Source organism: Myotis nattereri, assembly GCF_964212035.1.
Source record: "Myotis nattereri genome assembly, chromosome: 4".
Lineage (NCBI taxonomy): Eukaryota > Metazoa > Chordata > Mammalia > Chiroptera > Vespertilionidae > Myotis > Myotis nattereri.
In genome coordinates, this window is record NC_138079.1 from 45,659,333 (window position 1) to 45,675,307 (window position 15,975).

Consider the following 15,975-nt stretch of genomic DNA (forward strand, 5'->3'; position numbering starts at 1 on the left):
GGACAATGCACCCATGGGCACCTTTGCACGTGACTGTGATGCTAGGAGCAGGGCAGCTGTAGGGACAGGACCCTTTCCCAGGACAACTAAATTCCACTCTAATGAGAGTGAGGGCCCAGAATTTCCTCCTTCCTGGTGCCCAGACAAGGATCTTTGCTGGTGTATTTCTGGAGGCAGGAAAGTCAATCAGGCTGAGCAGTTTGTGCCTCGTGGCAATTTGTGATCTAGGGAATGTTCTAAGGACATCTGTTATTAAAATATGCAAGTTCAAATGTTTAGATGTGACTCTTAAACTTCCTTTGGAGGAAATGTTTTAAAAAGAGCTATAATCGACCCATTATCCATCATGTCATGAGGGATAAAGGTGTAAACGTGGGACAGCTCTTCCTCTCTTGTGCTTTGGAAACAATCTGTGCATCACACAAAGCCCCATCCAAGCTTTCTGCCTTTGTGTCGGGGAGGTGGCTGCAACTTAGGCAGCTAAGGCTAGTTTCACTTGCTGTGGGAGGGGTGGTCACTGCTGTGAAAGGGCTAGAAAGAAACCTCGCCTCCACTTTTCTAGAAAGTCTTCTTTAGGACAAATCATGACAAGAGGCCAGAAGTAATCTCTTCTCATTTCCTTATTGAGTAAGAGTGTCTGTGCATCCCCTTTACATGAAGGACAATAATCAATAACTTTTTCTGTATGATTTGGTGAAATTTTTCATTTTTTTCAGTTCACACAAAGATGAATTCCCACGTCACGATTACAATGTATATATGTGCTTTCTTGTCTCATTTTATGACGCTGCTTTGTTAAACGTGTTAAAGAGTTTTCATACCCTGTTTCTATCATCTTAAATTGGATTTATTTTTCCCATTGTTAATGTAAAACAGAAAATCGGAAGACTGATAATTATGTGTAGAAGGATGATTGTACTTAATGTGAAAAGATTTGAATCCTCCCTTGTATGTGAGTGACTGCCAGCCTTGCTATCAGTTTCTTCTGTCATACGCTGCCAACTGTTCTATTTAAGTATTGTGAAAACTCTTTGTTTTTTTCAGGTCGAATGAGTGATTTGAGTGTAATTGGTCATCCAATAGATTCAGAATCTAAAGAAGATGAACCTTGTAGTGAAGAAACAGATTCAGAGCACGACCTAATTGCTGCCATTTTACCTGAGTTAATTGACATAGATATATACCACAGTGAGGAAGACGAGGAGGAAGACGAAGACTGTGCAAATGCTACTGACGTCACGACCACCCCATCAGTGCAGTACATAAATGGGAAGCACCTGGTCACCACTGTGCCCAAGGACCCAGAGGCGGCAGAAGCTAGGCGTGGCCAGTTTGAAAGTGTTGCACCTTCTCAGAATTTTTCAGACAGCAGTGAGAGTGACACCCCTGAGTTCCCAATGTCTGAAACAGAATCATCTACTGCTGTGCAACCAAGTGAATCTAACGAAACAACGGAATTGCTTGAAATGACATGGAAGCCTGAGACTTACCCTGAAACACCAGAACATTTTTCAAGTGGTGAGCCTGATATTTTCCCCACAGTCCCATCACACAAAGGCCGAGCCACAGAGGGACAAGAATCAGTCTCGGATAAAGGTCCTGAGCCTGCGCGTGATAGTCTGGTGCTTGAACATACTGAACCTGTACCCCTCTCTCCTGAAGAGTCTTCAGGAGATGCTGACATCAACCAAGAATCCCCAGAAACGATCATTTCAAGGACCACGGAAGTAACACTTGGTGAAGAGGCAGAAAAAAGTACTTCTATCACCTCTACTCCAAGTACAGTTCCAAGTTCTATGTCAGCAAATGTGTTGGAGGAAGTATCAGTCACGTTAACAGGAACCCCCAGGCCTGCTGACCCATTGGCCACTGTGGAGAACTGGGTGGGAATAACCCCCGGACAAATTGTAGAGCTCTCTGGGAATTCTTCAGTTCTGATTCCAGAAGGCTCTGGGGAAGAAGAAGATAAAGATCAAATGTTCACCGTGGTAACCCATTCATCACAGAGAAATACTACAGATACACTGGTTACTTTAGACACTGGCAAGATAATGATCACAGACAACCTTTCTGATGTTCCTGCAACTGCTGTTTCCTTGGTTTCTGAACAACCTTCTACAGAAATAGTGCCCACAAAATTTGTAGAGGAAACAGACACATTTGAGTGGGCTTTCAGTACGTCTCTTGAGGGAAAGCAAAGGGAAGGTGAGGAGGAGGGAACCACAGCTTCTACAGTTCAGCTACATATGCCTACACAGAGATCAGACCAGTTAATTTTATCCTCTGCGTTAGAAAACTCAAATGAAGCTACAGCTAGTGATTCAACATCTGCTACCAGGAGCAGCGTTGTGTCCTTAACAACATCCACACAGGCTGAAAGGGAAATGACCAGTTCTAATCCTTTCTTTCCGGAGACAGATGTTTTAGACAATCTGGGGCCACAGACCACCAAGCCCAGCAGTAGCAGTCAACCTGGAGTTCAGGAAGGGCAGGCCACTGTGCCAGGTAGCCCCGTCTCTCTCTCTATGGAGCAGGGCTCAAGAGAAGCTGCCACTGACCCAGCAACCACCGCTGTTTCTTCATTTTCATTAAAAGTAGAGTCTGAAATTCAAATTAAAAAGGAAATAGCTAGTACTATGTCTCCCCGTGTGGAAACTATATTCCCCTTTGAGCCACCAGGACTAGATTTGAGTAATGTAATGGACAGAGAGGTTACTGAAGTTATAAGCCAAACATCCAAGGAAAGCCTTATATCAGAGGCATCAGTAGAATCAAATCATGGGACAGAAATAAAGGGCTTCTCTACAGATTTTCCTTTGGAGGAAGATTTCAGTGGTGACTTCAGAGAATACTCAACAGTATCTAAAATCGTAACGAAAGAAGAAACAGTAATGATGGAAGGCTCTGGGGATGCAGCATTTAAAGACACCCAGATCTCACCATTGTTAATCCCTACTTCAGGCCACATCAATCACACAGCTGACTCGGAAGGACCTGGGAGCACCTTTGTCAGCACTTCAGCCTTCCCTTGGGAAGAGTTCACAGCCTCAGGTGAGGGCTCAGGTGGGCAAGTGGTCTTACCCAGCAGCTCTGCTGACCAAGTGTTTCCCGGTGCTGTGGGAAATGTTTCTGGTACAGAATCTCCATTTATTGACCAAGTATTGGGAGAAGAAGGCACTATCCAAGAAGCTGATAAGAGAACCACCAGTTTACCAAGAGCAGAAGCTGAAGGTACTGAAGCTCCAACAGGAAAGGGGGACGTGAAGGTCAATGGCACAGTTTCAGTGGACTTTTCCCAGACGATAGAGCCAACCAAGCTGTGGTCCAGCCAAGGAGTCAATACTGTAGGACAAGAAATTGAAATCAAAACAGCATCAGAGGAAAAGATTCAAGAACAAAAATCTGTTGAATCCCCCCAAAGCTCTGTTGCACCAGAACAAACAATTTTTTATGAAAATGGATTTCAAACCACAGGTTACTCTATACTAACAACAGAGAGAATGTATGGTGCTGATGAGGAAATGGGAAAGGAAGGCATTTCCTTAGTTGACATGTCTACTCCAGATCCAGGAGCAAAGGGTTTGGAACCCCTCACTACTCTCCCCGAAGTTACTGAAAAATCTCATTTTTTCTTGGCTACTACCTCAGGGACTGAATCTATACTAGCTGGAAGTATAGTTACAGATTCACCAATCAAAGAGGAAGAAAATATAAAACTCTTCCCCAAAGTTATGAAGCCAATAATTAAAGAGTCAGATACTAATTTATTCTCTGGCCTGGGATCAGGAGAAGAAGTTTTGCCTACCACAGTGTCAGTGAATTTTACTGAAATGGAACAAATCATTAGCACATTATATCCCAAGACTTCTCAAGTGGACAGCTTAGAAACTAGCATCTCAAGTGATACCACTGAAGACTATGAGGGAATGGAAAATGTGGCAAATGAAGTTGGACCACTCATTTCTGAAACAGACAGCACCTCTGAACATAGTGAGACAGCATCCAGCACAACTTTACTAGAAATTTTAAGTGACACCAGGACAGAAGGACCGTCTTTAGCAACTCTCACCTTCTCCACAGACACTGAACAGCCTCAAAATCAGACTCAGAGTTGGAAAGAAGAAACTCAGAGTAGTCAACCACAACCTACCACTGAGCAAGTCTCTAACAAGAATTCTTCAGTAGCAGAAACTAAAGAAGCAGCAGCATCTTCTACTGACTTTCTGGCTAGAACTTCTGGTATTGGAATGGCCAAAGGATCTGTTACATCCACAACAAAACCATCTGACTTGTTTCATGAATATTCCGGAGAAGGATCTGGGGAACTGGATGTAGTTGATTTAGTCCACACTTCTGGAACTACTCAGGCAACCAGAAAAGGAAGCACCACATTTGTTCCTAATAGGCCCCTGGAGAAACATCCTGAGGATCCAAGTGCTAAAAGCTTTACTGTTGACGGGTTCCCAACAGTTTCAATGGTGCCACCTCTTCATCTAGAGCCGAATGAAAGCTCCCCAGATCCAACCATCACAGTGTCCAACACAGTGTCATATAAGAGGTCCACCGAGGGTGCCGATAGTTTCCACCACCACTTGGGGGGATTTGAGGATTCCACCTTAAAACCTGACAGAAAAAAAGCCACTGAAAATATTATTATAGATCTGGACAAAGAGGACAAGGATTTGTTATTGACAATTACAGAGAGTACCATACTTGAAATTCTACCTGAGCTGACATCAGATAAAAATACTATCATAGATATTGATCACACTAAACCCATGTATGAAGACATCCTTGGAATGCAAACAGACATAGACCCAGAGACACCGTCAGGACCACAGGTCAATAATGAAGACAGCGCTCAAATTCAAGAGAAACATGAGGCAGATGCCAACCTTTCCTTAACTGGGGAACACTTTGAAAGTTCTGGTGATGCTCTTCTGGCGGGCTACACTCAGGCCGCACATAACAAATCCATGACTTCTGAAGACAGAAGCCAGTTCAATCACATGGGCTTTATCTTCACAACTGGGATCCCCATCCCAAGCACAGAAACAGAATTAGATATTTTTCTTCCCACAGCAACATCTCTGCCCATTCCTAGTAAGTCTGTCACAGTTCACCCAAATATCGAAGAACCAAAAACTGAAGCCAAAGCCCTGGAAGACATCTTTGAGTCAAGCACTTTGTCTGATGGTCAAGCTATTGCAGACCAAAGTGAAGTAATATCAACAGTGGGTCATTTGGAAAAGACACAGGAAGAGTATGAGGAAAAGAAATATGTTGGTCCTTCTTTTCAGCCAGAATCCTCTTCAGGAGCTGGGGAGGCACTAATAGATTCTACACTAATAGATTCTACACCCCACGTAAGTACTGGTACTGTCCATCTTACGGCTCAGAGTTTAACAGAAGTACCTCATGTGATGGAAAGATCGAATCCCCCAGATTACACGGATACAACATCACCAGTTTTGGCCTTTGTGAAGCTGTCTCCTGAGACATCATCTCCGTTCACTGTGCCCTTAGGCAGTGGAGCATCTGAACACACAGAGAGCCTTCAGCCAAGTGCTCTGCCTGGTGTAGATGCTGGCACATCTCAAACGTCCCCAGGAAAATTTGCAAATATTGAGGTGACTTTCCAACCATCAAGTGAAGAGTACATTCACATAACTGGGCCTCCATTCTTACCTCTTGACACAGAGTCAGAATCTTCAGAAGACGAAACTAAACCTAACTTTTTAGAACAAATGGAAGCTTTTCCCACAGAATTCATTGTTGAAGAAGGATCTGAGATTCTCCAAGATTCCCCAAACAAAACCAATGTTCAACTTTCTGGAGAAACAACCAAAGTATTTTCTAGTATGAGAACCTCTGAGGTTGAAACCCTTGTCACAGCTGCAGGTGAAATTAAGTCAGAAGGTGCTACACTGGGGCCACACCCTACTTCCGCTTCTGCAACCACTGGGACTGGGGCAGGTGTGGTGCCTCAGCCCAGCCCACAGACTTCTGAGAAGTCCACGGTTCCTTCTCTGGAAATAAACTCTGAAACGCAGGCAGCTTTGACCAGAGGGCAGGATTCCACAGTGGCAGCATGGGGACAGCAAGTGTCAGCAAGAATTCTTGATTCCAATAATCAGGCAACAGTACGCACTGCAGAGTTAAAGATTTCACTTCCAACACCACCACTTTACCTTCTGGAAACTTCTAATGAAACCGGCTTCCTGATTGACATGAATGAAGAGTCAGTGGAAGGCACAGCAGTCTATTTACCAGGTAAGGTCACGACATTGATAAATCTGTTTCCACATGTGGAAACAGTCCCTTGGTCCTAACATATGTATATCTGTATAATTTTTATTGTGATGTTAAATCAGTGGAGATTTCTCTATTGTTCACATAACAGTAGATAAGCACACAGTATTGAGTCCATAATGAGAGGCAAAGGAAGCAAGTATCGATCATTTCCGAGCTTTATAGATGTTCCTTTTATTTTTCTGGGTTTTAGAAACAATGTATAATCGCACCAAGGAAAAATTGCATGTTAGTGGTATAAAAATTCATTGTCGTTTTACTCACAAGTATTGTTTTGTCATATGTACCATAGTCACACAGAAAACAAATATATTCTTAAAAATCTCTTATTGATAAGTGCTATTATGATAATATCAAAATTTGTCAGGCCTTTAAAATTTGACAGTAGTAGATAGCTCTAATAAACATTTCACATAGCTCGTGCAATATACGTTATCCATTTATACTTTTATTCAATTTTCTTGCTTCAGGTAGTCCACACAATGCTTCTAACTCAGTGGGTATTCATTTAGTGTTTATTCGAGCTCCGTCAGTCAAGAGAGGATTTCTGTTTTTGTACTGAATGAACAGGAAGCATGAATTTTATGCTAGGTCATATAGACTGTCTCATTTGATCTTCATGAAAAGGCTATACAGCATGTACAGCTCTCCCTGTTTTTAAGAGAGGTTCTGTAATTTGCTAAGGGTTGCACAGCCACACACATTATGGAAAAGTGGGATTTGAACTGAGATCAGCCCTACTCAAAGTCCATGGTCTTTTCACTGTTCTTAGCTGGTTTCCTATTATTATAACACAAAAGTGGATAATTGATAGTTTATTATATGTAAACCAGAAATCTTAGACTATTCATTTTGTAGAACTTATTTTCATTTTACTCAAGCCTAATAATGTTGAGAAGTCTGCTGTAATGGTGTTTTCTGGAACATCATTTGAATAATATTTTCAATGGAATCCAAAAGTAACCATCACCACCTAGCTACTACCTACAAAAAAAAAAATCAGTACTTTAAGGGCTGTGTTGGTTCAAAATAAGTTTTATTGTAATGAATATGCTTTACAGCATGGCCTCACTTAGAATTATCCTTCTGAACATTTCAATATTATCTTTTGTACCACTTCAGTTTGTTGTGCTTCAGATAGAGTAAAATAGTCATAACATGCAACTTTTTATAAATGACTTGAACTATTTTATGAATAAAATTGATCAAAGGTGGCTGATGAATACTTTTTGTTATCATCCTATATTTAATCTGTAAATGATAAGCATGTAATCTGGCCAAGATTTGTCCATTTGTAATTTAGTTACAATATACTTCAGGTTGGTGAAAATATGATATAGGAATCATTGGTAATATTGAGAGAGAATTAAGTTTGACAAATGAATAATAAATGTGTACCAGTTATCCAGTCCACAATGTTTACCTAGAATTAGATGTTGCGTCTTCATTGCAAAACAGATCATCATATTAGGTTAATTCAGTAACTGGACGCTCGTATTGCATTGCCTGGTCTATCTGTTGCAGATTTAACTTTCAGAGGTTAATTCAAACTGTGTACAGAAGAATAAAAATTATAAACATATTTTTTTTCTAATTTAAGCTACTTTGTGTTCACAGAAAGACCCACTTTTTTGTCACGTCCTTGTCCCATACTCTCAGTGTGGTATCTGGTGTCTGTGGAGGGAACAATAATAGTGCATCGCATTTATATGGCACATCACAGTTTCACCAAACGCCTTCTCCTGAGTGTCATGTTGATTTTGTGCTGAGGCCAGTGTGCAGATGTGCTGTTGACTGTAGCTTCATCATCTAGGCAGAGTACTTTGAGAGGCAGAAAGCTAAGACGGCTAGGGAGGTTTTAAATATTTTTAGGACTACATGAGAAAGAATCTTAGAAGAGTTGGGGTAGTTTTTGAAGTCGGTGTAAGCATCTGAATTAACCTAAAATTGATCCCACACATGCAAATATGAATTTGTCAAGTCTTTCTGGTAGTCTAGGATTTATTAACACTCAGAAAGTTTGTTTGACTTTCCGATATGAAAAAGACTGTAATCTTCTACTAGCAGTACCTTCTTTATCCGAATGTTCCTTAAGTTCAGGTTTCATAAGTAGACGGTCTTCTTCTCATGTTTAATTATTTCAGGGTTTTGGGTCTTAAGATTCTTGAACATAAGTTGTAGCCCATATATAGCCTATTTATCACAATTATTTTGTAAAACTTTAAACTGTTATGTGGATTCTTGAACATTTTGAAACAGGCATCTCTAGAAAAATACTCAAACTCTAATAAATGTAAGCTATTAATATAAAGACAATTATCCAAGAATTGTTATAGGATAATATATGTGCTTCAAACAGTGTAAAAGTATTTGCATTTGCCATTTAAAAACATATTTTAAGCTGTTTCTCCTCATAAATTTGTGGCTCTGGCCTTTATATTTATCTGCTAGGAGTGCTGATTTTATTTGTGTTTTAATGAGAAAAATTGCAATAAAAATTGGGGGTTTCATGTTAGGTGAGGTTTTTGTGTTTGGGTTTGTTTTTATACAGTAGAGTTTAATCCATGTGTTGCTTTTCTTCAAGTATAGTTTAAAGGAGTACATTTGGAACGTGTTTTTGGAAAAAGCATATTAATGTAGCAGAAGAGACTTCAGTGCACACTTTCGAAGAAAAACAGTTTCTGAGCATTAAGTGGTAAAAGGCAATAATAATTCAAATGATGGTAACAAGCCAATCTGCTAAAAAGAATGCATGTTCTGTGTATCCAACCATTTCACATGAACTAACCTCGTGTAAAAGAATACATTTCCATTCACTGTGCACATATGTGTAATCATTTTTGACTAAAATCAATTGCCATTATCATGCCAACTAAATCTGCAGTAGAATATATTAGTTGCCAGATATTGTGCAAAATATTGTTGAAAATAATGATGATTGAATCCCAGAAATGAATAGATCCAATTTGTAATAATCAGTTATGCCAAGAAACACTCCAGAGAGTAAAGTTAATGTTAATTTTTGTGTGTAGTATATCTAAATTGCTACGGTACAACTTATACATCATGGTAGCAATAAGTGGCATTTTATGCTAAAATACATTGAAAGTTAGAGATGGGCCTAATTGCTTTTCTTATTTTCCTGAACACGATAGGACCCGATCGTTGCAAAACGAATCCGTGCCTCAATGGAGGCACCTGCTATGCTACTGAAACTTCCTATGTGTGCACCTGTGTGCCGGGATTCACTGGGGACCAGTGTGAACTTGGTAAGATGTCCTTGCCTGAAAGGGTGCAGTGCTTTTACAAAAGAGATATTGGTGGGGCGGGTATTTATACTGCTTGAATCAATCAGAGGATTTCAGAGAAATCCATGTGTAGATGAATTATATGTTCAATGAAGTTAAAGTCATAGAGTGACAAGTAGATTGTGGGAAATGGGGTCATTTGGTTACTGAATTTTGTTAATATACCTAAGACTCAGTGAAGCTTACTCAGGTCAGCTATGTCTTTTTGTGGATTTTACAGATAGGCTTTCTACAAATGTAAAGTTGCATAAATATTAACAAACTTTTTTAGTCTATCCCCCAAATGTGAATATCAATAAATGATCAATTTAAATACAGCAAATTTTCTCAAAGCTATATTTTAAAACGAGGGGGCTTAGCTGTAACATTTTGAGATACTTGCTCCTCTGCTGTAAAGTGGGAGAAAGCCTTGCCTGGCTGTCCCCAGCAGCCAGCCTCACCCGCCTTCACCTCCAGCAGGTATGGATTGCAGGCCTCCTCCTCACTTTCTAGTTCCGAAGAATGTAACTGTGTTCTTACGGAATCAGTTCCTTTTGTTCTCATTCTTATTTAGATTTCCTTTTCTTAAAAAAAAAAACACTCCATTTTAAAAAATGTATATTTTTATTGATTTCAGAGAGGAAGGGGGAAGAGAGAGAGAGAGAGAGAGAGAGAGAGAGAGAGAGAGAGAAACATCAATGATGAGAAAGAATCATTGATTGACTGCCTCCTGCACTCCACCCAGTGGGGATTGAACCCACTACCCAGGCATGTGCCCTTGACCAGAATCAAACCTGGGACCCTTCAGTCCCCAGGCTGATGCTCTATCCCCTGAGCCAAACCAGTTAGGGCAAGACTCCATTTTAAATTTGCCTAATTGTAGACCTTATCTCTGATGAAAGAAATGATGGAATATAATAACGGTCGGGTGCTTCTTTTAGAGGCACCAGGATGCTTTTCTCTTAATGATTGAGTAAAGAAGGCTCATGGAAATATTGGGATAAAATCCCTAACATTCATATTGAAAGAGTGCTTGTCTCAAGATAATAGCTCAGTAGTTGTGCCTCATGCTCTAGTTGAGTGGTTCTGAGACTTCAGTGTGCATCAGAGGCACCTGGAGGGCCGGGTAAATACAGATTGTTGTTACCCCAGCCCCAGTATCTGATTCAGTAGACAAATCTGGGGTGGGCCTGGGGTGTGCATTTCTACCATTCTCAGGTGATGCTGCTGTCGCTGGTCCCAGGACCACACTCTAAGGACAACTGTCCTGGACAGCTGGGATCTATGGAATGTTTGAAAGCCAAGGAGTAAAATTATGACTGTGTCCAAAGAAGGCGACCATCGGCAGAATGGAGGAGATATTGGACAGGGAAGGGCCCAGGGCTTGGGAGGCCTGCCAGGTATTTTCAGTATTTCAGGAGTGAGGAAAGCGGAGCATGAGCCAGGATTGGGAGTGGGTAGGCTAGACTAAAACTTGATCCATTTTAGGGCTCATTGACTCATCTAAAAGAAATGGACACAGTGATCCTCCTCTAAATTGTTGAAATGTTCTTAGGGTTTCCAGATATTTAGCAAATAAAAATATAAGAAGGGCAGTTAAATTTTAATCTTAGATTTAAAAAAAGAATAATTTTTCACTCTAAGTATGTCCTAAATATAAAATGGGACATACATATACTAAAAGTTTTTTTCTTTTAAATCTGAAATTCAAATTCAACTGGCTATCTTGTATTTTATCTAGCAACCTCACAGTAACTAGAATCCTTTGATTGTTTTTGAAAGTTCTTTTGTGGCCTTTTATGATTTTATTTCAGAATTCGATGAATGTCACTCTAACCCCTGTCGCAATGGAGCCACGTGTGTTGACGGCTTTAATACGTTCAGCTGCCTCTGTCTTCCCAGCTATGTTGGTGCACTTTGTGAGCAAGGTAAGAGCTATTGCAACATTTGTAGGATGAACTTTATTGATACTTCATTTTGAATGTTACTTCTGGAGAGTCTTTTGTCATAATGACTTGGGTATTTTTAGTCCTTTGGCCATACTACATATTCTTTCCTGCAGAGGAAATCCACAGGTTCCTAAGTACTTGAGGGTTCCTCATGTGTCCATAGTTCACAACATCTGAAAAATAGCGTTGACTTGATCGTTTTTATTTCACTGATAGGATGCAATTGCAGACAGGCACACTGAGCAAATTTAAAACCATCTAGCCAACAAAAGGAACATTGTTACATGTATTCCTCCAAAGGACAAATTAGGAATAGACCTTAATCCATGTTCATGGTTTGTTCCAGGTAGCATTGAATTCAATGTTAGTTGCCTTTATTTTCTCCCCCTGCGCACTTGAGACTCAAGGGACTTATTTTTCTTAGTCAATCATCTCTGGAGAATGAGTTTATATAGTTGTTAGAACGCATTGACTTGGACTTGGCAAACACTACGTAAAAGATATTGTGAATCTGCTCAACAGGGAATTTTCCTACTGCAGAAGCATTTACTTTTTCTGAATGAAAGAAAGGCCTATGTTCACGATGGCTTAAATCTCCTGATCCCTGTAATTTGCATTTTATGGCCCACGTGAGAGTACATGTTAGGTGGTTAATGGTAACATTTCTTAGTCCATGCATCAGAAACAGATCACATGCTCAGCACGCTAAGCTTTGGAACGCCAATTTCCTCTACTTAAAGTCATACAGTGATTTGGCTTTGACAAAAGTGCCTAGTGCCAAACTTCCCTTCCACCAGACAAAAGGAAAATGTATTACACTCAGAATACATTGGTCTAGCCCTACATTTTACTTTTTAGCATTAATCCAAACATCACCACAATTAAAAAACAAAACTAAAAGGAGCCTGTATTAAATTGCCAATCGAAGGGGATGGCTGATGGCTGAGTTTTTAGATTTTTTTCCTTTTCTCTTTATTGCAAAGGAGGAATCTATTTGCTTTAGAATTTTAAAAGGTAAATATGAAAATTGACCAAGCAATTTCTCACTGTTTCCCTTCTTAAATGAAAACAGTGAGAAAAATGCTATTTGTTAAAGAAAACATAGGGTAATATACTTGAGTTATTAAAATTTGTTTAAATGATTCTTGCTCCACTTATTCCACATACAAGGAGCAATTCAAAAATCACACTTATTCCAATTACAAGGATCAATTCAAAAATCATTTGTTCAACAGGTGTTTATGGCACACCTACTGTTTTCAAGGCCCTGTCCTGGGCACTGGAGATAGAGCTCTGAACAACACAAACACAGCCTTGATCTTGGCGACTCAGCATAATTTTTGGCAGAGAATAAAGAGAGATACTACTTGTGGGATACTTTATAGTTTATCAAATGCTTCCAGGTACATCATTTCATTTGGTTGACACAGTATTTCTATGAGTAAATGGGTTAGAAATTGAGGCTCAGCGAGAAACAAGTGTGTATGTGTTAAAGGTCACACAGCTAGAAAATGCGAGTGTGGGGAAAATGAACCTAAGCTGCCTTTGAAAGCCTAGGTTTTTCTCAACATCTTCACCCTTCTAAAGTAACTCTGACAGATAAGCATTTTATTTATGTCTGTACCTGATGCGGTAACACATCCTTGAGAGGGACTTTGGGGCCAGTTACCTTTTCCATCTCTTTAAAGGAAAATCAGAAAGAAAAGATTTTGGGTTTTTCTCTCATTTCCGGTGCCACCTAACTTTCAGGTGCATTCTCTATTTTTTTTTTTTTTTTACAGTGAGTTAGACTTTCATCCACATGATGAGCAACATTCATCCCGGTCTGTTTACCAAATGCAGCTGTGCTCCTGTGATTTATTGGCAGGACTCTGAAGGAGTTTTTCTGCTCTTTTCAGGTTGCCTAAGAGCAAATGTTTTCTTCATTCACAGCAGCATTGTTGTCTAAACAGTTTTCTGTCCAAATTCAGTGATGACTGTGTTGTTGTTTCTTCAGCTGACCTTTTCTGTTCTCTCTTTAGTAACATCCCAAGTCCGAGTAACTCTGGAATAGGGGCTGCAATTTGGTGGAATTATAACAGATTTGAGATCTGGAAGAGGGTCTTAGAACAGTGGAGAGACACATAGATGGCCCCCACTAAAGTCAGGGACATAGCTTGTCGGTGAGAAGTGCCCAAGTGTTGACAACTTAAGAGTTGACAGCTATATGTCAGAGGTGCTGAAAATGTTGCCTGCATATCATAAGGCGAATCGATTTTTTTGTGTGAGATTGTTTGAATGACAGTTTCATTTTCCGTGACCATGAGCAGGAGTGTCATACCCTCCCCCAACCCAATCCCAACATGCACAGGCACAACAAAATCTGGGACTTTGTAATGCAACCTATGCATTATAGGAGTTTTAAAACATAAGACGTATTTTCAGGTCAGATGTATTCTAAGGCTGTGTCACCCAAAAGAGTTGCCTTTTGAGAAATGAAATGTGTGTTACATTATTTTTAGGTAAGATGGGATAAACAAACAGACTGCTTCTGATACCTACGTTCAGAAGAGTATGATCATGTATTTTTTGGGGGGGGGGGCGGTAAAGGAAATATAGTGGTAATCTATTTTAATGATGAAAGATAAAACCAGACAAAAATCACTTGGGTTAATAGAAGATAAGAAAGACTGTTATAGAAGACTTTTTTTGTGATGCATTATTCACAAAAAAATAAATAAATTAAGGATCTTCCAGAATTTTAAGCCATGTGTCTTAAAATAAATTATAATTTCCAAGGATAAGGAACACTATGCTATTATAATATCACATTATTGACTTTGGCAGCAAGAATGTTCTAAAAATTTTTCCAGTTGTCCTCCCATGTAAACCAACCCCCTCATATATGAAGATTGGTTTCTTCCCCACCTCTCATAGCTCAGCTCTGAGTTCTTCCCTGAGAATTCCTCAAAAAGAAAATTACTGCATCCAAGTAACAAAATATGCTTCATTCTTGGGCACTGAGTGCTACTTTTATACCAAGTGAGCAAGCTGTGTCCTGTGTCCTTTCCCGTGAGATCTAGTGGTCTCCATACAGCACTTTACTAGAACGCAAAGCTTCCAGTGCACATGATTTAAATCAATTAGTCAGCTGGCTGTAGCTAAACAACAGGCCAGTTAGACTAAACTGAACTAAAGACTGTTCTTAGAGATCAGTTGCATCTGTCATATGAGTATGGCCTAAATCACTGAAGCCAGGGGAAAATAAATTTAATCTCTCAGGCCACAGGCTTTCCCACAATTGTGGAAAGAGGAGTAAATGGAGTGACAGTCGGGAGGCAATCTGACTTTCAATTTGGCCACCAAGTCTGGTACATAAAACAAGCATTTATTTCATGGAGTAGGGTTTTGTTTTCTTCATAGATCAGTAAAGTAAGGGGAGGAATGGATGGTCATTAGGTAATCTAGAAAGTTTTCTTGGTGCTTAAAATGCTATGAACTTTACAGTTTTGCTAGTTTTTGCATGTAACTACATATATTTGTGAGAATTGCTTTGTAGAAATAAAAAATTATTTCAATTAACTATTATTAAATACAGAATTTAACCTCATTTGTCAGTGGGTGAGTCTGAGGGAATATTACCACTGAAAATGCAGTGCTATGAGTAAGGCTGCTTTCCTATGAAAACACATCAAAACTGGCAATCTAGAAAGTATAGCTGACACTCACTGCCAGTATATAATTTAGATATATTGAAGAAATGTTTTCATCCTACCAGAATACTGGTTACAGTCTGCTTGTTGTGAAAGAGGAAAAAAAAATAATATATATCTATACTAATTAAAGGGTTATATGCTAATTAGACCAGACATCTTCCAGATGTCCTTCCGGACAAAGCCATGGTGGTGGGGCCAAGGCAGAGGCAGTTAGGGGCAATCAGGCCATAGGGGAGAGCCGTTAGGGTGATCAGGCTGGCAGGGGAGAGCAGTTAGGGGAATTAGGCAGACAGGGGAGCAGTTAGGGGTATCAGGCAGGCATGCAGAGTGGTTAGGGGCAATCAGGCAAGCAGGCAGAGTGGTTAGGGGCGATCAGGCAGGCAGGCAGGTGAGCGGTTAGGAGCCAGCGGTCCCAGATTGCGAGACCCTGCAGGATCGGGCCTAAAGTGGCAGTTGGACATCCCCTGAAGGGTCCCGGATTGGAGAGGGTGCAGGCTGGGCTGAGGGACCACACCCCCTCTCCCCATGCACGAATTTCGTGCACTGGACCTCTATTTTATATATATTTATATATAAAATGGGCTTAGTGGAATACTGGGAATGAAGTTAAAGAACTCAGGTTTTATAATTCTTAATAAACTTAAAATCCAGATGCATTTGCACTTACAGTTACCTATATTCCTGCTCCTTTTGGGAAGAAGGCACACAGCCTTAGCTGTATCCCAGAAGCTG

At 40.1% G+C, this 15,975-nt stretch overlaps 1 protein-coding gene across 3 annotated transcripts in view; it reads left to right on the forward strand.

Annotated features, from left to right (window-relative positions):
- The window catches only part of VCAN (versican), a gene marked incomplete at its 5' end in the record, with an annotated part of 94,385 nt that overhangs the window by 50,842 nt on the left and 27,568 nt on the right, over positions 1-15,975 (forward strand). For 2 of the 3 annotated variants that reach the window (XM_081090395.1, XM_081090396.1), the window contains 3 exons: positions 1,045-6,273; positions 9,468-9,581; positions 11,414-11,527. In XM_081090395.1, the coding sequence (XP_080946521.1) occupies positions 1,045-6,273; positions 9,468-9,581; positions 11,414-11,527 (5,457 nt within the window). The remainder of the gene's footprint in view (positions 1-1,044; positions 6,274-9,467; positions 9,582-11,413; positions 11,528-15,975) is intronic. The other variant, XM_081090397.1, reaches the window with a different exon arrangement.